Here is a 22,485-nt window from a genome sequence, read left to right as displayed (position 1 = left end):
CAGAAGTGGTGCTGTGGCTCAAGTGGTAGAGCGCTAGCCTTGAGCTGAAGAGCTGAGGGACAGCGCCCAGGCCCAGAGTTCAGGCCCCAGGACTGACAAATAAAAAAAAAAAAGGAGCTGGGCACAGTGGTTCATGCCTGTATTACTAATTGAGAGGCTCACAATTCAAGGCCAACCCAGGAAGAGTTCTCAAGACTCCATCTCAACTAGTAAAATGCTAGGTACAGTGGTATGTGCTTGCCATCTCAGCTACTCAGAAGCCTAAATGGAAGCATAATCAGCAAAAAGACCCTATTTGAAAAATACTAAAAGCAAAAAGGGCTGGTGCATGGCTCAGGTGGTAGAGCACCTGCCTAGCAAACATGAAGCTATGAGTTCAAATCCACAGAAATGAAGGGAAGGGAGGGGAAAGGGACATGGAGAGAAGAGGAGAGGAGAAGGGAGCCAGATAGGGGGAAGAAGACAAGAGAAGAGGGGGATGGGGGAAGAGAAGAAAGGGAAGGGGGAGAGGAGTCAAAACAAACAGTAACATAAGCCTATCAAGCATTCCATGGTGTTAAAATCATGACACAGATACAGGTTGCCTGAGAGGCAGCTTTTCATGACAGTTAGTAACTATGGTACTATGTAGTGCATTTTCTAAGTTTTTGAAGGCATGGCCAAACTAGGCAAGAAATAGAAAACCTAACCATTTTTAGGTATGAACATATGTGAACTGTATAATAATAAATTTTAAATTAATGTACATTAACTTATGAAAATGAAACTTAAAGCCATCACTTTCAAGATGACCTGAAATGCAACCCACATAAACTAAAATGATGAATTAATGTGCAACACTAGGCCACATTAAGTGCCAGAAGTTATAGTAAATCTGAAGTAATATGAAATCAATCCATTTCTCCTAGCACATTTTTGAGTTAATGCTATTAAAGAGCAACAGGAAATAAAAAAGTCATGTTACATAAACAAACGATAGCTGCCAGAACAGAAATTGTCTTCAATGGAGCTGGGTGCCAGTGGCTCACTCCTGTAAATCCTAGATACTCAGGAGACTGAGATCTGAGGACCAAGGTCCAAAGCCAGCCCAGGCAGGAAAGTCAGTGAAACTCTTCTCTCCAATTAACCACAAAAAGCAAAAAGTGGACCTATGGCTCAAGTGGTAGAGCACTAGCCTTGAACACAAAAGTTCAGGGACAGTGCTCAGGCCAGAGTGCAAGCCCCAGAATGGGGGTGGGGAGAAGAGAGGACAATGGGTAGGACCATTTAACCTTCTTAGAATCTCAGCCAAGAGAGGCAAACTGCAGAACAAAAGAGCCATGCCATTTAGCAGGCACACTTGAGCAGAGTGGAAGACATCATTTACTGCTCAGCCAGCTGTGAAGCCCATAAATAAAACAGATAATACAGATACACCGTAGGCCTCCTATCTCAAGCAGGCAGACCCAGCTGAGAATGAATATACTTCCAGTACTAGAGGAGCAGTAGACTTAAGATGACGCTTAACCAAGGGAATATGTTTAGATGGGCTATGTTATTTGAAATTCCAGGCTACTGTAAGAAAGAGTAGACGCTGTTTAATTGTGCACAGCATGAAATCACCAACAGCAATTAGCAGCGTCTTGGGTAAGAGCTGGTCTGCCCACTTACCGTTCTCCACGTAAGGATGAAAGGGCAGAACCAGAGCTAGGATGACCCTGCCTCTAGTTGGCTCCAAGACACTTCGGATATCTTTTAACAGAGTCAGGGGCTGATCGCAGCGGTCCAGCAAATTCAAGCAGCTGATGACGTCATACTGGAAGCCTGTATTCTGCCATTCATTTATACCAAGCACTCTGGAGAATGAGAAAGAACTTAATAGTTAGGATTTCTCTCCTTAAAAACAGCTTTAAAAACAACTGACATGCAAATAAAGGCCCTAACTTGTCTCCTAAATCAAATAAAAACCAACTATGTATTTAGATCATTTATATTTACAGCAAAACAAAGGCTAGACAAGAGAAAAATGACAACCACATTTCTTTAAATCTACCATTCCACCTGTTTACAAATAATAAACTTACAAAGCCTCTTTTAAGAGAGCCACTCATAAATAGCCAGGCACTAAGTAGCCAGCACTCAGGAGGCTAAGATCTGAGGATCGCCATTCAAAGCCAGCCTGGACAGAAAAGTCCGTGAAGACTCTTATTTCCAATTAACCACCAGAAAACTGTAAGTGGCGCTGTGGCTCAAGTGGTAGAGTGCTCACCTTGAGCAAAAGAGCTCAGGGACAGGCCCTGAATTCAAGCCCATGATTGAAAAAAAAAAATCACTGTCAAATAGGTAGGCACTGGTGGCTCATGCATATAATTGTAGCTACTTAGGAAGCTGAGCGCTGAGGACTGCAGGTTCAAAGGCAGACAAACTGGCAAGATGCTTATCTCCAATTATCTAGCAAAAACCCAGAACAGCAGCTGGGAGTTAAAGCCAAGCAAGAGTATGAGACCTGGAGTTCAAGCCCCAGTGCTGGCACACACACTCCTCCCCACCCCAACCCCGGCTAAAAAAAAAAAAGGACCACAGTTGTGGCTCAGCAAGACCCTGAGTTCAAACCCCTGTACTGCCAAAAAGAGAAAAAAGGAAGCATCATTATGTAGGGTCCTAGCTACGGCTCCATTAAGGCAATTCAATGAGCTACTGACTCCTGTTTGGTTCTGCCACGCAGAATATATGACAGGTGTGGTAGTGATCGATGAAAAGGGCACACAAAGAATGATCTTTGAAAACAAGATTTTAGTAACACTGAATGGCTACAAGAGCGATCTTAGAAAGTTCTAAAAGCATACTTTAGAATGAGGACTGTTTTGAAAAACTCATTAGCAGAATGCTATTTGATGGCCCTTGTGAGAAGTACAAGGAAAAGGAACCCAAACCACTCAGGTGCATCTTCTTTTCCATCTATACTCATAAAACTAAGGTCTCCTCCAAGCCAAGCCTAACAAACTTCAAGAACCTAGTTGGATTCTTTAGTTGTACAAGTGTGTAACGGTACTCTGAGACAAATGGGACATTAAGACTTCAAAATCACTTGGTCGCCGGGCGCTGGTGGCTCACACCTGTAATCCTAACTACTCAGGAGGCTGAGATCTGAGGATTATGGTTCAAAGTCAGCCTGGGCAGGAAAGTCTGTGAGACTCTTACCTCCAATTAGCTTAAGTGGTTGAGCATTAGCTTTGAGCTAAAGAAGCTCAGGGACAGCAACTAGGTCCTGAGTTCAAGCCCCAGGACTGGCCAAAAAAAAAAAGGCAGGGGGAGGGAATAGCCAGGTGCTGGTAAGTCATGCCTATAATCCTAGCTACTCAGGAGGCTGAGATCTGAGGATCAAGCCAGCCCAGACAAGAAAGTCCCCATGAGACTCTATCTCCAATCAACCACCAGAAAACTAGAAGTGGAGCTGTGGCTCAAAGTGGTAGAGCATTAGCCTTGAGCAAAAAGAGCTCAGGAACAGTGCGCCATAACCAAAAAAAAAAAAAAAAAGCAGATATGGTATGGGACCAGCAATTGCACTGCTGCACACACAACCCAACAGTGAAAGCAGGCCTGCATACCTATGTTCGCACTGACTCACAATGACAAATGGGAGAAGGTGAATGTCAATCAGAAAATGAATGTACAGGGGCTGGGAAGGTGGCTCAGTGGTAGATTGCTTGCCTTGCATGCATGAGGCCCTGGGTTCGATTCCTCAGCACCACATAAGCAAAAAGAAAAAAGCTGGAAATGGCACTGTGGCTCAAGTGGTAGAGTGCTAGCCTTGAGCTGAAGAGCTGAGGGACAGCGCCCAGGCCCAGAGTTCAGGCCCCACGACCGGACCCAAAAAAAAAAAAAAAAGAAAATGAATGTACAAATGGATGTACATGCACAGGTTGGGATGTCACCCGCACCATCTTAAAGACACACCAGAAGCGTGGAGGGACATAACGATATCATGCTTAGTGAAACAGGCCAGTCACAAAGAACAAAAGCACCCAGAAGAGGCAAACCCACAAACAGGACAAGCAGGGGCTAGGAGGTAAAAAGGAAACTCCTAGTTTGTTGGGGACAGTTTCAGCTCTGGGAATATTTAACAGTACAATATAAATATGCTATACTGAAAACCACTAACCAAACTGTATACTTAAAAATAGTGTAGAACAGCCAGGAACCAGTGGTTCACCCCTATAGTCCTAGCTACTTAGGAGGCTGAGATCTGAGGATTACGGTTCAAAGTCAGCCCAGGCAGGAAAGTCCATGAGACTCTTATCTCCAATTTACCACCAGAAAACCAGAAGTGGCGCTGTGGCTCAATCCTACCTGGGGACCAAGTCCCAACAAATGACCGACCTTACCCAGTGGTTTCCACTATCCCTTGGCACGCACATACACACACACACACACACACACACACATACCCCTCTGTGCCCTCCACACACACACACACACACACACACACACAAACACACACATCTCCCTTTCTGCCCCTCCTCTGCCCCTCAGAAATACAGCCATGGAAGGATTATTTCTAAATTTCCACTTACTCGTCTTTTAATTCCTGACCACAGAAAACTGTTTTTGGTTCAGAGCTTTTTAAAAAAATACACTTTAAGAAGAAATCCATCAAAAACCAAGCAAAGCACCCAAGCTCCATCTCAAGGTAGTACCTGTACTTCTTCTTCTGCAGCTGCCAGATCATGGTTTCTGAAAGCTCGGTGGCATAGATTTCTTCAAAATGAGGACTCATTATTTTTGTGACTTCTCCATCACCAGCACCTAAGTCAAGCAGTCTGTGGGTTTTCCAATCCGGATTAATTTTAAGTAGTCTCTGGAACTGATCTGGTGAAAACACAAACATTGAGCCTCTTCCTAGCAACCTGCGGGGGGGAAAAAGCGACATAAATGGAAGTCTGTGGAAATGAAGACCCACACACACAAGCACAGTGGCAGGCAGTGACTCAGCACCAACAAGCTTTCAACTGAAAATTTATCTTTTACTTGACTACTATGACTTTTAAAAAGGAAAAGTCAGGCTGGGCATTGGTGGCTCATGCCTAGAATACTAGCTACTCAGGAGGTTGAGATCTGAGGATCATGGTTTAAACCTAGCCTGAACAGGAAAGGCAGAACACTCTTATCTCCAATGAACTGCCAAAAAGCCAGAATTGGTGCTGTTGCTCAAAGTGGTAGAGTGCTAGACTTGAGCTCAGAAACAGTGTCCAGGCCTAGAGTTCAAGCACCAGGACAGACCATCCCCCCACCCCCCACCCCGCAAAAAAAGTGAAGTTAGCAAGGTAAGAAACTTATCTCCATATGATTTGTCTTGTGAGTTGCAAATAATATTCCAAAAGGCACAGGAGTGGGGGGAGCTGACAAGGTGAAGGAAAGGAAGAGGTGGATCAAGGATGAGAGAAGGGTATAGGCAACTTCAGTGAACATAGAAAGAAGAGGTAAAAGCTTGGCAGCAAATACGTGGGCCAGTTAATAAGATGTCAGGTAACTGAATCAGGCACCTCCCTAGATAGCTAAATCATACATAGCATTTGAAAGATGGAACTACTCACCAGATGAGGGGATGAGAAAAAAAGCGATTTGTATAAGACTTTTTTTTGGCCAGTCTCAGGGCATGAACTCAGAGCCTGGGCACTGTTCCTGAGCTTCTTTTGCTCAAGGCTAGCATTCTACCACTTGAGCCACAACACCACTTATGGCTTTTTCTGTTTATGTGGTACTGAGGAATCAAACCCAAGGTTTCATGCGTGCTAGGCAAGCACTCTACCACTAAGCCACATTATTCTAATCCATGTATAATAGACCTTTTAAGAGACCCTTTAGCCGGGCACCGGTGGCTCACGCCTGTAATCCTAGCTACTCAGGAGGCTGAGATCTGACGATCGAGGTTCAAAGGCAGCCCGGGCAGGAAAGTCTGTCAGACTCTTATCTCCAATAAACCACTAGAAAACGGGAAGTGGCACTCAAGCGGTAGAGCTCTTGCCTTGAGCTGAAGAGCTGAGGGGCAGTGCTCAGGACCAGAGTTCAAGCCCCACAACCAACAAAAAAAAAAAAAGGAAAAGATCAGGTGAATTGGCTCACTCCTGCAATCCAGGCTACAAAGAGAAAATGAAGATCAGGAGGTTTAACAAGAACAGTCCTGGCAACAAGTAAGCAAGAGCCTGCATCTCAAACAATAAAGCTGGGTGTGGTGGTCTTCACCTATAATGGGAGAGGCATAAACAGGAAGATTGTGGTTCTAGGCTAGTCTGAGTAAAACTATGAGACCCTATTTGAAAAATAACTTTAAAAAATTAGAAAAGAAAAGGAGTTGGAATGTAGCACCAGTGGTAGAGCACCTGCCTAGCAAGCAGAAGGCTCTGAATTTAAACACTAGTATTGGAGGAAAAAAAAAAAAAAGTGGTCCTTAGATTTATACTTGCTTTTTCATGCAAGGCTGGTGTTCTACCACTTGTGCCACTGCGCTACTTCTGGCTTTTTGCTGATGAACTGGAAATAAAGAGTCTCATGGACTTTTTTGTTCAGACTGGCTTCAAACCTCAATCCTCAGACCTCAGCCTCCTGAGTAGCTAGGATTCTAGGCATGAGCCACTGGCACCCAGCCCTAAACAACTTTTCAGGCGACAGAAATATCTTTGAAAAGAGACTGAGAAAAGTTAAGTGGAGATGGACGAGAACCCTCAGAGAAGTAGCTATATGGCTCAAGTGTCTCAGAAACCTGACCTTGGGAAGGAATGGCACTCCACAGCTAGCACCAGGCTAGTCTAAACCCTGCTGTGGGGGGCACAATTCTGCAACTTCCTTTAAGGGGCGGAGCATTTCCTTAAACAAAGCCAGAAGTCACACTAAGGATGAGCCTGAGGGGCAGCTGCAGCTGCAGGGAGGCTGAGCCTGGAGCTGGGACCCACCACTTCCAGAATTCCTTTACAGCCAGAACAGCTCCCATGCCCCTTGTCACCCCTGGGAAACACAGTGCAATGTCCAGGTCTAGGAAGGGCTGGGAAATGGGGACTGCACTTCCACTTTCTGGAAACCATCAGTGTCAAAGATACTTGCTACACAGGGGCAGACCTGTGGGGCTTGCGGTAAACCAGCTGCAGGGAGGAATTACAGTGAAGTTCCAGTCACAGGGCCTCTCCTCTGTGCCCATTAAAGACTTGCACCAAATTTCATAAACTAGTTACAGTAAATGCTTTTTTATATTGAAATATTTCGAAGCTAATTTCTTATGTGACTTCTTTGCAAGACCCAAAGGAAAGCAGGGCACTGGGGGCTCATGCCCGTAAGCCTAGCTACTCAGGAGGCTGAGATCCGAGGATCACAGTTCAAAGCCAGCCAGGGTAGAAAGTGTGTGAGACTCTTGTCTCCAATTAACCACCAGAAAACCGAATGTGGAGCTGGGGCTCAAGTGATATAGAGTACTAGCCTTAAGTAAAAAGCAGCTTAGGAACAGTACTCAGGCCCCGTGTTCAAGCCCTAGAACCAGCTTACTACTAATAATAATAGTAATAGTAGTAGTAGTAATAGTTTTATATATATATATATATATACACACACACATATATATGTATATATGTCAACAAATGAACTGGAAAATGAAATATCACAGTTCTAGGGACAGACAGGTATCATAGTACTTGGAAACAGAAATGTTCTTACCTAAATGTTGGCCAAATTAAGTGGTATATTTAAAACTGTAATGGTAGCCATTCTAGCTCGCATAGGAATAAACTTTCTTTTCTTTTCTTTTTTTTAGATCAGAGACCAAGACTTGAACTCGGTATCTGCCACTTTCACTCACTGGCTAACACTTTGACCAACTGAGCCAAGCCTCCAAACCCCAGGAGTAAAATTTCTATACTACAGGGGCAGGAGTAATCCCACCAATAAGGGGCCAAGTGAATGGAAAAAAATAAAAGCTAAGTGCATTAAAGAAAAGGAAATGCCATAAACTATTGCTTGTTATGATGGGAATATTTCTATTAAAATGCTTTCATTTGAAAACAGTAATATATTTTCAGTAAGTGGCAAAAAGGGGCGTGGGGGACCCCAGAGTCACCTGACCAGGATGCTATAAACTGTGTGGATTCACCAAAGACAACCACACCTCATTAACACAAGCTGTTTCTGACCTCAGTTTTGGTGTATTCTAGTAGAAAAACAAGCACATCTAACCAAGTCTGAACTTCCTGGAACAGATGTTCATTGTTCATTCAGTCCCAGCTGGAAGGGACTACAGGCAACACCACAGACAGGCAGTTAAGTTTCAAGTCCTGTCATTCTGCTTTAAAGCTTCCCAAGCCATCTCCTTAGTGGGGAGGAACTCTCACGTGACACTTAGAAAATTCTATAGCTCTAGATCATCTAAGTCAGAGCGCACAATGTCACCTGATTGTAGACAATGGGGGAAGGAGAGTACTGTACTACTTCCAAAGACACGAGTAATAGAGGCTCCATGAAAAGATCAATAATATTAAAAAATAAATCAAGGCCAGGCACAGTTGTACATACCTACAATACCAGCTGCTTGGGAGACAGACATGGGGAGGACTGCAGTCCCAGACCAGCCTCACTGCAACAGTTAACCTGGGTCTAGAGATATACAACTATAATCCCAACCATGAGGAAGAACAGGTGAATCACAGTCCAAGGCCAATCATGAGAGGGCAAAACATGAGAGGGGGGAGAGAAAAAAAAGAGCAAAAAAGACTGGGGCATAGCTCAAGTGGAACCCCTGAGTTCAAAACCCAGAATGCTAGGGCTGGGAAGGTGGCTCAGTGGTAGAGTGCTGGCCTTGCATGCATGAGGCCCTGGGTTCGATTCCTCAGCGCCACATAAGCAGAAAAAGCTAGAAGTGGCGCTGTGGTTCAAGTGGTAGAGCACTAGCCTTGAGCTGAAAAGCTGAGGGACAGCGCCCAGGCCCAGAGTTCAGGCCCCACGACCGCCAAAAAAAAAAAAAAAACAAGGGGACAAAACCCAGAATGCTAAAAAAATAATCCAAAATCATGAGCTTAGTGTGTTGCTCAATCAGGACAGACTTTGTCCTCTAGGGGACAGTGGGTAGTTTTAATCTAACGAGGCAACACCAGGAAAATCAGACTTCTGGAGTTGCATGGCAAAGTCTAACACAATAAAAACCGGGTCTAACACAATAAAAACTGGGGGCTCACGCCTGTAATCCTAGCTACTCAGGAGGCTGAGCTCTGAGGATCCAGGTTCAAAGCCAGCCCAAGCAGGAAAGTCCATGAGACTCTTATCTTCAATTAACTACCAAAAAACCGAAGTGGTGCTGTGGCTCAAGTCTTACCTTGAGCTGAAGAGCTCAGGGTCAGCGCCCAGGCCCAGAGTTCAAGCCCCACAACTGAAAGAAAAAAAAAAAAAAAGGCCCTAGCTATAATAGCAACATTTGCAGAGCAAGGTTTCTGGTAAGCACACACTGTAGAGAGTTGTGCTTTTTTCTTTTTGCTTATGTGGTGCTGAGGAATCGAACCCAGGGCCTCAGGCATGCAAGGCAAGCATTCTACCACTGAGCCACCTTCCCAGCCCTGTCCATGAGATTCTTATCTCTAATTAACCATTCAAAAACCAGAAGTGGAGCAATGGCTCGAGTAGTAGAATGCTAGCCTTGAGTGAAAAAGCTAAGGGACAGCACCCAGGCCCTGAGTTCAAACCCCAAGACTGGCATTAAAAAAAAAAAAAAGGCTAGGAAAGAATCAAACTAAGTAACTAAGAAGACTACCAAGACTACTTGACAAGTTGGAGTAAATTTAAGCCTAAGAATAGAAAGCCACACAGTGGACTGACAGCCAAAGATTTTGACAAGTATTTTAGCTGAGGTGATCAATATCTAATGTGCTGGCTAATTTTCCTCTTTACTTTTTAAACTTTTTAAAAAAGACAAGGTCCAGCATTCACTTACCCATTGATAGACGTTCTAGACATAAACAGGCTAAAAACAGATGACACAAAAGAGTGATATAACTGGATGAACAGCCAGCCGGATTTCTCAATGCTGTTGTTTAGGAAGATCTGTGTCCCTTGATCGAGGTAACTCTGAACAAAGACGGCCTGAAGTGACTCGCATAACTTCTCTCTGTTGCACACATACCACTAAAAAGAAATAAAAATTAAAAAACACAATGTCACCTAAGAAATTCAAAAACAAATGAAAAGAAAATGACTCAAATCAAATTTAAGATTTCAAATACTACAGTCTCATGGACTTTGAGATCGTACCATGAATATTAACTGTCATCTTTTAAGCCTATGTTGGCCTGTGAAAGGAGCAAACATTTCTTCAGACATGACTTTTCACTTGATTCCAGTCTCAACCCTCCAGGCAGGTGGCAGAAGAAAGGGGAGAGTGAGAAGACCTTGTTTTTCTGGGTTTTTGTTTTTTTAAGGGGGATTGTTTCATTTTGTGTCATTACTGGGGCTTAAAATCAGAGTCTCCTGCTCTTGCTTGTTTTTTGTTTGTTTTTTACACACAGTTGGCACTCTACTACTTGAGCTACAGCTCCACTTCCGGTTTTTTGCTGGTTAGTTGGAGGTAAGAGTCGCACAAACTTTTCAGTGCTAGCTAGCTTCAAACTGTGATCCTCAGATCTCAGCCTCCTGAGTAGCTAGGATCAAAGGCATGAGTCCCCAGCACCTACCCAGAAACAGACTTTTTAGAACAAAATTCAAAAGCTTAAACTGTAAATAAAATTTTATCTTCCATGATAATGTTTTCCATTTCTCTGAGTTAGTGTACCAGATAAGTGAATTGGGAAAGCCGACTGTACATGGCCGTAAACTCAGCAAGTCCCCTAATCCAAGCCTCTCTTCACTCACCTGCAGACTAGAGAGGCATCTGTCTATCCTGACTGGGAACTGGGAGGATTAAACAAAACCACAGAGCCAGGCACTGGTGACTCAGGCCTGTAATCCTAGCTACTCAGTAGGCTGAGATCTGAAGATTGCAGTTCAAAGCCAGCCAGGCAGGAAAGGCTATGAGACTCTTATCTCCAATAAACCACTCAGAAAACCAGAAGTGGTGCTCAAGTGGTGGAGCACTCACCTTGAGCTGAAGACCTGAGGGATAGCACCCAGGCCCAGAGTTCAAGTCCCATGACCAACCAAAAAAAAAACCAAAAAACACAGAACATGCAGTGAGAATTCTGTGACAACAAGGTTGCTCTAATGTCACTGATAAGTGAGCCCAGAATGGACCACCACGTAGCTCAAAGTGAGCCATTCATCCAAACCTGCTAGGAATCACCCAGTTCTTCCCACAAGATAACTTGTCTCTCTCTGACAAGTAGAGCCATGTGTCAGCAGCAGGAGTCCTGTAACATCTTGCAAAACTGGTGGACCAATTTAACAGCCACCCTAGCTTGCTAAATGAAATCTTGAGTAACATCCCTGACGCTAACATTAAAAGGAACTGACACTAACATTAAGGAACTGGTTATTGTTCACACCTGGAATCCTAGCCACTCAAGAGGATGAGATGTGAGGATCATGCTTCAAAGGCAGCCTGGGCAGATAAATCCAAGAGACACTTATTTGCAAGTAGCCAGCAAAAAGCCTGAAGTGGAGCTGTGGCTCAAGTGGTAGAGCGCTAGCCTTGAGGTAAAGAGCTGAGGGACAGTGCCCAAAGTTCAGGCCCATGACTGGACCCAAAAACAAACAAATAAACAAACAAAAAGATAAGTGACAGGGCCCAGGCCCCAAGTTCAAGCCCCAGTACTGACATCAAAACAAAGGGGAAGAGAAACCAGTTACAAAGCAACAAAAGAGCACAATACATCTCAAAGATTTATCATTTTACAAACACTGTACTCCAAACTAGATAACAAATCTTTCCAGTAGCTGACTTCTTTAACAATGGTTACTACCAGAATTTTCTTGGATTTTGCATACAACTCTTCCTTTTCCCCACTGACAGGACAAGCTACAAAGCTTCCTACATTCAGTGCTACACTTTTTTCCTCAGTCTGCAAGTGCTCTGGCTCAAACATTTTTTTTTTTTTTGGTCTGTCATGGGGCTTGAACTCTGGGCCTCAGCGCTCCCCCTGCGCTCTTCAGCTCAAGGCAAACTCTCTACCACTTGAGCTACAGCAACACTTCTGGTTTTCTAGTGGTTTATTGGAGATAAGATTCTCATGGACTTTCCTGCCCAGGCTGGCTTTGAACCATGACCCTCAGGTCTCAGCCTCTGAGTAGCTAGGATTACAGGTGTGAGCCACCAGCACCCGGCCATTTACTTAAGACATCTTGTGTCACAGTTCTATTTCAGTATAGGACATGAGCTGTGTTAATATACTTAGGTCCTCGTGGGGCAATTCAGTATTCTCTATGATGGAGGCCACTCTGGAGCTTGAACTCAGGGCCTGGGTGCTGTCCCTGAGCTTCTTTTGCTCAGAGCTATTGCTCTACCATTTGAGCCACAGCGCCACTTCCAGCTTTTTCTGAGATTTAGTAGAGCTAAGAGTCTCACAGACTTTCTTGCCCAGGCTGGCTTCAAGCTGTGATCCTCAGATCTCAGCCTCCTGAGCAGTTAGAATTACAGGTGTGAACCACCAACATCTGGCTCACTCACTGTTGATTCTCCAGAATGCCTACTACAGAAGACAAAAACCACTACCTGGATGACAGACAATGTGCCCATACTGGAGTTTGAACTCAAGCACTGTTCCTTAGCTTTTCACTCAAGGTTGTATCATTTTGAGCAGTAGCTCCATGCTTCATCTCACATTTGGCTTTTTGTTGGTTAATTGTAGTCTCATGAACTTCTTGCTTGGGCTGGCTTCCAGCTACAAATAGAGTTTTGTTGAAACAGTCACCATGTTCATTCTTCTGTAGTCAGTGAGTGCTTCCAGCTAGAGCAGAAAAGCACCGGCTACACTGTGGTCCACACACCTATATGGTTCACTCTTGGTCTTCACAAATGGAAAAGTTTCTTACAAGGAAAAAGGTTTTCCAAGAGTCCCCAGTGCAGCAAGCAACTGCAGCTGCCAGCTCGAAAATGCAAGAAGCAGCGTGGTTAGATGAACTGTCTGGGGAGAAATAAAGCCAGACAAGAGAAATGAGCGGCCGTCACATTTTACTGTAGGCACACTTGGAACAAAAATGGAAAGCAACAGACTGCAGGGCTGGGAAGATGGCTCAGTGGTGGAGCGCTTGCCTTGCATGCCTGAGTCCCTCGATTCGATTTCTCAGCACCACATAAGTAAAATGTAAAAAGCCGGAAGTGGCGCTGTGGCTCAAGTGGTAGAGCGCTAGCCTTGAGCTGAAGAGCTGAGGGACAGTGCCCAGGCCCAGAGTTCAGGCTCCAAGACCGGACCCCCCCACCCAAAAAAATAAATAAATAAATAAATAAACACACTGCAGCAGGGTCTTTTTTGATCGTACCTAGTACTTGAGTGAAAACAAGTGCTCTGGAGCTCTTGAACCTGAAAGGACCCATAAATCCTGCTAACTAGGTTATTGATAAAAATAAATTAAAAAAAAAAGTCATTGACAGCCTCTCAATTGATGACCTATAGAAATCATTATAAAACTTGCTGCAAGCCGGGCACCAGTGGCTCACGCCTGTAATCCTTGCTACTCAGGAGACTGAGATCTGAGAATCGTGGTTCAAAGCCAGCCTGGGTAGGAAAGTCCATGACACTCTCATCTCCAATTAACCACCAGAAAACTGGAAGTGGCGCTGTAGCTCAAGCAGTAGAGCACTCGCCTTGAGCTGAAGAGTACAGGGACAACTCCCAAGCCCAGAGTTCAAGCCCCACGACCGACCAAAAAAAAAAAAATTTTTTTGCTGCAACCAAACCATGGCAATCTTCTCCGGGGACAGATTCCAAAGGTTTTAAACTTTTATTTTTTTTTTAAATACTGCTACTGGGGTTTGAGCTCAAGGCCTCAGCACAGTCCTTAGCATTTAAACTCATGATTGGCACTCTCTACCACTTGAATCACACCTCCACTTCTAGTTTTTGTGGGGTTTTTTGTTCAGTCATGGGGCTTGTACTCTGGGCTTGGGTGCTGTCCCTGCACTCTTCAGCTCAAGCTAGCGCTCTACCACTTGAGTCACAGCGCCACTTCCAGCTTTATCTGTTTATGTGGTGCTGAGAATCAAACCCAGGGCCTTGTGCATGCGAGGCAAGCACTCTACCACTGAGCCAACTTCCCAGCCCCACTTCTAGCTTTTTGGTGGTTAACTAGAGATAGGACATAGGAGTCTCACAGTCTCTCAGGCTGCCTTCAAGCTGCAGTCCTCACATCTCAACCTTCCCAGTAGCTAGGATTACAGGTGTGAGCCATCAGTGCCATCTGTCGATGATGGGGCTTGAATTCTGGGCCTGGGCACTGTCCCTCAGCTCTTCAGCTCAAGGCTAGTGTTCTACCACTTGAGACACAGTATCACTTTTAGTCTTCTGGTGGTTAATTGGAGATAAGAGCCTTAAAGACTTTCCTGGCCCAGGCTGGCTTTCAACCAGGATCCTCAGATCTCAGCCTCCAGAGTAGCTAGGATTACAGGCATGAGTCACCAGAGCCCAGTGCCTATTTTTTTGTGTGTGTGTGTGTCCGGTCGTGGGGCCTGAACTCTGGGCCTGGGCACTATTCCTCAGCTCTTCAGCTCAAGGCTAGCGCTCTACCACTTAAGCCACAACGCCACTTCCGGGTTTTTTCTTTTTGTTGAGGAATCAAACCTAGGGCCTCAGGCATGCAAGGCAAGCGCTCTACCACTGAGCCACCTTCCCAGCCCACCTATTTTATTTTTTAAAGCACCTATAACATTCAAAAACTTATCATTCATTAGATTGCATCAAAAGATGTAACTTAGCTGGGCGCTGGTGGCTCACGCCTGTAATCCTAGCAACTCACAGGGTTGATATCTGAGGATCGCAGTTCAAACTCAGCCTGGGCCAGGAAAGTCTTTAAGGCTCTTATCTCCAATTAACCACCAAAAGACTAAAAGCGGCACTGTGTCTCAAGTGGTAGAGCACTAGCCTTGAGCTGAAGAGCTGAGGGACAGTGCCCAGGCCCAGAGTTCAAGCCCCAAGACTAACCCCCTCCCCTCCCAAAAAAAGATGTAACTTAAAATTACAAAATATGTACATATTTGTGATTTAGATTCTTAGCTTCTTTTTAAATTTTTTATTATAAAGGTGATGTACAAAGGGGTTACAGTTATGTAACTCAGAGTACCTTTCTTTTTGGACAATGTCATATCTTCCTTCCCTCTTAAGTTTTTCCTCCTATCCTGCGCACAAGTTGTATAATTCATTATCAGAATATCATCTAGTTAGTACCACTGCTACATTTGTTCACCCTTTGTCCCTCCATTTCTATGCCCCCCCTTACCCTCCCAAAGGCATTTTTTTAAACCTTCTTATATAATAAGTTCAGAACTGTGCTATGGCACACTGGAAAAGAGATTCAAAGTAAACTGAAAAATCTTTCTCATTTTCCAAAATGAGAGCATCCTTGGCTGTCACAAGCAGGGTCAAATGGCGTCTGCAGGACAGCTTGGGTTTCCTGTCCTTACCTCTCACTTGTGGAAGCTGCAGAGTCAGGCATGATTTATCCAGGCTTGAGGGGTCAGCCAGCTGGCCAGACACCTGCTGGACTATGTCCTGTTTGCTGCTCACAAGCCTTTGCCGCTCAGTACTTTAGTCTTTGGAAAGGCTTACTTTCCTCTCTCATTCTCTTTCCAACTTCACAAGAAAATGAGGCTGCCTTTCTACTGTGTAATATACCAAGGGTTTTTACCTCCCCTTTGAAGGTACCCTAGGAGACCCTAGGAACGTCCAGTGAAGAGGCTCTGTTGTTTTGATCCTCTGAAGCTTTGTTAAAATCTTAGGACTGTGAAGCCGGATGCCAGGGGCTCATGCCTGTAATCCTAGCTACCTCAGAAGGGTAAAAATTGTGGTTTGAAGCCTGCCTAGGCAGGAAAGTTCATGAGACTTTTATCTCCAATTAACCCACCAAAAAAGCTGAAAATGAAGCTGTGGGTCAAGTGGTGGAGTGCTAGCCTTGAGCAAAAAGGCTAAGGGAGCCCCCAGTACCAGCATTCACACACGCACTGGAACACACGTGTGTGCACGCACGCACGCACACATGCACACACACACACACATCTTTGGACTATAAAATCCTGAGTGTTTGAAAGGAGGAGTGCTTACAGTTTATGAAATCAAAGAACTGGAGACTCAATCTAATCTGTTTAAAGTTTCCCCCATGGAGGTGCCGCTGCCTATCTATATGCACTGAAATATCCTAGAAAGGATACCTACTCCTGTGGCATGCTTTCACACAAGAAGGTATCAATGTGGAGTCTGGGCTGCTTTGACAGTTCTGCAGAATCTTGGGACATGACTGTTGGATCCTGAGCTGTCAAGGTCAGTATCCATGGGCTTGTTCTGACTACCCTTGTAGTGGAAATGATTCTATATTCTGGAACCAAGAAGTCAAACCTTTGTGCTGTATTTCTGTTGGTACTGAGTACCTGAGTACCTCTGGCCTTTTTTGAAAATGACTGGGTACCTAGATCTTCTGCATGGTTCTCTGTCATTGTTTTGTCTTTTTCCCTCTCTCCCTCTCTCGCTCTATCCCTCTCTGCCGTGAGGCTTGAATTTAGGGCCTAGACACTGTCCCTGCGCTCTTCTGTTCAAGGCTAGTGCTTTACCACTTTAAAAAAAAACAACTAACTTATTGTTATTATAGAGGTGATGTTCAGAGGGATTATAATCATGAGTGGGTAATGAGCGTATTTCCTTTCATATAGTGTCTTCTGTTCCCTCACTCTCTCCCAGTCCCTACCTCCCGTCTCCACCAATAAATTGTATAGTTCACTTTCATCGTTCCCCCCACCTTCCCATGAAGAGACCATACATAAAGTAGACACATGAAAAGACCATACATAAAGTAGACAGAATCATCAAAAACTAAAAACTTTAAAAAGCCTCTTAGCCAGGCACTGGTGGCTCACACCTATAATCCTAGTTACTCAGGAGGCTGAGATCTGAGGATTGAGGTTCAAAGCCAGCCAAGGCAGGAAAGTCTGTGAGACTTTAATCTCCAATAAACCACCAGAAAACCAGAAGTGGCGCTGTGGCTCAAGTGGTAGAGCACTAGTCTTGGGCTGAAGAGCAGAGGGACAGTGCCTAGGCCCAGAGTTCAAACCCCCATGACCAACCCAAAAAAAAAGGACTCTTGTTTCCATCTCTTGGAGTTTGTTTCAGTATGTATATTATTTTATATAAATATGAAGAGACACTTAGGTATCACCTTTGGGTTTCTCTGGTAAGAATATCCCCTTTTGGTCTCACCGTGTATATCTCGAATCTTGTTACATCCAGTACATTTTAGATCTAACTCCTGCATATCAAAGAGAACATGTACCGTTTGTCTCTCTGAGCGTGGCTTACTTAACATGATTTGTTGTAGCTCCATCCATTTTCCTGCAAATGACAATTTTATTCTTCTAAAGGCTGTGTAAAATAGGTACCACATTTTTTTGGGTCTACTCATCTACTGTGGAACATCTGGGTTGTTTTCATATCTTGGCTATTGTGAATAATAGAGGGGTAGAATGACGGGATAATTTGATTAAAATATAATGTGTGTGGGTGTGAACTATCACAGTGTAACCCCTGTGTACAATTAGTGCATACTAAAAAGAATGACAAGAGTACAAAACCATTCTGTTTGGGTGAGTACCAACAGGGGCAGAGAGGGCAAACAGAAGGTGAAAGAGGGCAGATATGGTTCAAGTACTTTATATGTATATGTAAAATATGTATGAAAACTGAACAATAAAACCTGGGGGTGGATTTGATCAGGGGACATTGTATGCATGTATGATAATATCACAATGAACCTACCTCCCACGCCGTGACTTATATATGCTAATTTTTAAAAATGTTAAAAAATACGACAGCTAACTCTTTAGAAAAGGTCAATGAGACCAATCCAGTCTGTGAGCTATATATATATATATATATATATATATATATGGAGAGAGAGAGAGAGAGAGAGCATGCACATTGACACTGGGGTTTGAACGCAAAGCCCCAAGCTCTCACTTAGCTTGTTTGCTCAAGGCTGGCATGCTATCACTTGTGCCACACCTCTACTTCTGTCTTTTTGCTGGTTAAACATGGATAAAGAATCCCTTGGATTTGTCTGCCAGGACTGGTTTCAAACTGGAATCCTCAGATCTCAGCTTCCTAAGCAGTTAGGATTGTTATTGTTGTTGTTTTTGGAGGGTGCCAGTCCTGGGGCGTAAACTTAGGGCCTGGGTGCTGTCTCTCTGCTTCTTTTGCTCAAGGCCAGTGCTCTACCACTTGAAGCTACACCTCCATGTACAGTTTGGTTTGGGGGAGTATTGGGAGGGGGAGGGAGTGGGCTTGTTGGGGGGGGGGGTTGGTACTTTATAGAATATAAGTCTCATGGACTTTTCCTGCCAGGCTGGCTTCAAACTGTAAGTCTCAGATATCAGCCTCCTGAGTAGCTAGAATTATAGGCATGAGAGACCAGTGCCTGGCTGCAGCTAGGATTTTAAGCATCAGCCACAGGCACCTAGAAAGCTTCTTACTTGCCCAAAGTGAAATGTAAATCCCCAAGTTAGTAAAATGGCACGGCGACTTCAGTTTTAGAGCTAAACCTAATGAAGGCGCCTTGTATCTCCAGGCTATCCTAACGAAATCGCAATTTCTAATGAATACACATTACCCAAGATCTCTCTTAACCCAAGAATCCTCCTTATAATTCCTTAATAAAACAACCAGAAGGAAAATTTGTGCTAAGTACAGTTCAATCAAATCCATAACCCTACTTTCATGCAACTCCAAAAGAACCAGATGTGGCTGGCTGTGGAGCCCACACGCCCAAATGAACACCAGAAGACTTTGTATAAAACTATTAATTTGAAGGCGGAAAAAAAAAACATTAAAGTTACTTCACAAGTAACAAAGTTCTGTGGTAAGCCTGGGATCCTGGAATATAAAAGAAATAGCACATCATCAACTCAGCAACAATGCACAAAGGACAGTCTCCTGCTTGGTTTCATCTCCAGAGGTTTCTGTACACACTGCTTTTGTTCATTTTAATCGTTATTCCTGGACAATTACTTCCATAATGTAAATGTACTCATCTCAAAAGAACATTTGACTGGGTATGGTGGCATACTTCTGTAATCCTAGCACTGAGGAGGATAAAGCAGGAGGATCCAGAGCTTTGGGGCCAGTCTAGGCCACACAGTGAGACCCTGTCTCCAAAAAGGACAATAATAGCAACAATAAATCATGTCTGATTCTAAGAGATGATCCTCTTTAATACTCAGAAAGCACCACAATAATCTTCTTCCTGAAGTAATTATCTACCAACTTGCTAATACAGCTGGTTAACTAGCAGACACACATACACATACCCAGAACCTGAAATATCCAATTTTTAATTCAGCTTTAAAATCCAGTATATTTTAGTAGTATAAGGGGATGCATAGAAATGGGGGGACAAAGGGTGAGCAAATGCAGCAGTGGTACTCACTGGACACCATGTTGAAAATGAACTAAACAACTCGTGGGTGGGAATGTGAGGTAAAAAACTGGGAGTGAGGGAAAGGGTGACTTTGCCCAAAAAGAAATGTACTCTTTACCTGACTTACGTAACTGTAACCCCTCTGTACATCACCTTTATAACAACATTAAAAAGTCTTAAAAAAAAATTCAGGAGTTAGTACTCTCTTTTGGAAATACTGAGGCCATGTCTACTGCATCCATAAAATAAAGTAAAATAAACAATGTTGAAATTATATGGGCACTAAAAACATACCAAGTTGCTGCATTAATCACAAATGTCATCATAAACACCAACAGGCAAGAGACCCCAACTTTACTTAACTCCATGTCAAAGGAAACAAGCCTCCTTTTTTCCTATCCAGGAAGGACCTTCTATTACCTGCTTGGCAAAAATGACATTTCCAATGCATCTTCCTCCATCACTATTCATGTTCCACAGAAGTGTGACAGTGCTGACAGTAGTGCTATATCACACTTCAGGGTTGTTTCTACATTGAGTAATACTTCAAATACAATGCTAAATAGTTAAGCCATGACAATACATGCAATTTCATAATGCTGACTGCATACTAAGTTTATATACATTCCTAACAATACAAATCATCACAATCACTGGGGTATTTCAAAAAAATTAGGATTCCATTAAAAATAAAATGGAGCCGAGTGCCCATGGCTCACAACTATTCATCTTAGCTTATACTCAAGAGACTGAGATCTGAGGATCGAGGTTCAAAGCCAGCCCTGGCAAGAAAGTCCATGACTCTTTGTATTCCATAAACTACCAAAAGAAAGTGCCAGAATTAGCTGTGGCTCAAGTGGTAAAGTTCCTTGAGCAAAAGGAGATCAGGGATAGAGCCTGAGTTCAAGCCGCTGGGGCCGGCAAAATAAATAAATAAATAGCAATACAGTTAAGTGGTAAATGAAACCCAGCCTCCAGGACCTACTCTCTATCCCCTGTACCACAAAAACAATATCTTTATAAACTAACTAGTATAAGTAGCTACTTCATAAAAACTAAATGCTAGGGTTGGAGGTATGGCTCAGTTGGTAGAGCACCAGCCAATGAGCAAAAGTGTCAGGAACTGAGTTTCAGCCCTGGTTTAGTATCTCCGTCCCCCCCCCCCAAAAAAAAGAACTAAATGTTATTTTTATAAGAGAATCACTTTATCTCTTCCTTAGAGAATTCTTTACCTTTATTAAAACATGAAATCAAGCTGGATGCAAGTTTTCTGAAAACCTGAGAATTATGGGACACAAGATGACATGACAATAATCCATTATTGCTCTCTAGAAAGACAAAATGGACTACAAATGCTGACTGTAAGCCAAACTGCCAGGCAACTGTAGCTCATGCTTGTAATCCTAGCTACTCCAGAGGCTTAGGTCAACAATCAAGGTTCAAAGCTAGCCCAAGAAGACAAACTTCTAAGACTCTTACCTACAATTAACCAGCAAAAGGCCAGAAGTCAGGTACCCCATTACCGGCTCACACTGGTAATTCTAGCTACTCCAGAAGCTGAGATCTTAGGATCATGGCTTGAAACCAGATGAGGCAGACAAACACAAGAGACTGTAATCTCCAATTAGCCACCAAAAAGACAGAAGTGGAGCCGTGGCTCAAGAAGTGAGTACCAGCCTTAAGCAAAAAAAAAGCCAGGTGAGGGCTGGGAAGGTGGCTCAGTGGTAGAGCGCTTGCCTTGCATGCATGAGGCCCTGGGTTCAATTCCTCAGCACCATATAAGCAAGAAGAAAAAAGCCGGAAGTGGTGCTGTGGCTCAAATGTAGAGCACTAGCCTTGAGCTGAAGAGCTGAAGGACAGCGCCCAGGCCCAGAGTTCAGGCCCCACGACCGGACCAAAAAAAAAAGCCAGGTGAGAGTGAGGCCTAGAGTTCAAGCTCCAGTACTGTCACCAACAAAAAAAAAAAAAAAAAGCCAACACTTCCCAGTTCAAAGCCCTCTTTGATATAAATTTAAGAAAGCTAAGGGACAGCACGCAAGCCCAGAGTTCAAGCCCTAGTACAGGCAATGGAGCATGGGGACACACACAGCAAGGATAACCACAAACTACACTGTAACACTGCAGTCAAAGAATTCTACAGCTGACCTATACATACTCCATGTTCTTGGCACTCCACTGAGCCAAAAAAAAAGGCCACTTAGGGGCTGGGAATGTGGCTTAGTGGTAGAGTGCTTGCCTAGCATGCATGAAGCCCTGGATTCAATTCCTCAGTACCACAAAACTAAAAAAGCCAGAAGTGGGCCTGTGGCTCAAAGTGGTAGAGTGTGACCCTCACATGACTCTGAACCCACAACTCCTAGTCGTAAAACAAGTTTCTCCTGCTCCATTATTTTAAATCTCTTCCTAGTTAATAGCTTGCATCATTGCTCCTCACGCTCCTTCCGGTCAGCTAACTCAACACAAGTTTAAAGGGCATATCTCCTAGAAAAGGAGAAGAGGGTCCGCAGGTGAGGAGTGGGGGACCTGTCAAAGACTTTTGGGGGAGGAGAGGGAAGGCCGGTCATAGGGCCTAGACACTGCCCCTGAGCTCTTTTGCTCAAGGCTAGCACCCTACCACTTTGAGCCACCGCTCCACTTCCGGCTTTGGGGTGGTTAATTGGAGGGTAAGAGTCTCAGAGACTTTCCTGCCCGGCCTGGCTTTGAACCGCGATCCTCAGACCTCAGCCTCCAGAGTAGCTAGGATGACAGGCGTGAGCCGCCCTCAGCTGTCAAAGGCATTTTTCAAGTGCTGGGGAGGGAGGAGGGAGGGTTGGTAAATGTCAACGGAACGGTTCGTCGGGCGCAGTTACATTCCTTTACGACCCTTTGTATCAGAGACTCAGCGAGACAAAAAGAGGGACAAGGCTTTCCACCGCGTTTCTGGGGGGGGGGGGGGGG

At 44.1% G+C, this 22,485-nt stretch overlaps 1 protein-coding gene across 2 annotated transcripts in view; it reads right to left on the bottom strand.

The window, feature by feature from the left end:
• Mettl9 (methyltransferase like 9) overlaps nucleotides 1–22,485 on the bottom strand; it is a 56,070-nt gene that overhangs the window by 29,042 nt on the left and 4,543 nt on the right. For both annotated transcript variants that reach the window (XM_013011666.1, XM_013011668.1), the window contains exons 2-4: nucleotides 9,941–10,131; nucleotides 4,677–4,886; nucleotides 1,651–1,835 (exon numbers count right to left, since the gene is read on the bottom strand). In XM_013011666.1, the coding sequence (XP_012867120.1) occupies nucleotides 1,651–1,835; nucleotides 4,677–4,886; nucleotides 9,941–10,131 (586 nt within the window). The remainder of the gene's footprint in view (nucleotides 1–1,650; nucleotides 1,836–4,676; nucleotides 4,887–9,940; nucleotides 10,132–22,485) is intronic.

Source organism: Dipodomys ordii, unplaced genomic scaffold, assembly GCF_000151885.1.
Source record: "Dipodomys ordii isolate 6190 unplaced genomic scaffold, Dord_2.0 Scaffold14, whole genome shotgun sequence".
NCBI classification, from domain to species: domain Eukaryota; kingdom Metazoa; phylum Chordata; class Mammalia; order Rodentia; family Heteromyidae; genus Dipodomys; species Dipodomys ordii.
This window is presented reverse-complemented; position numbering and strand designations above follow the sequence as displayed.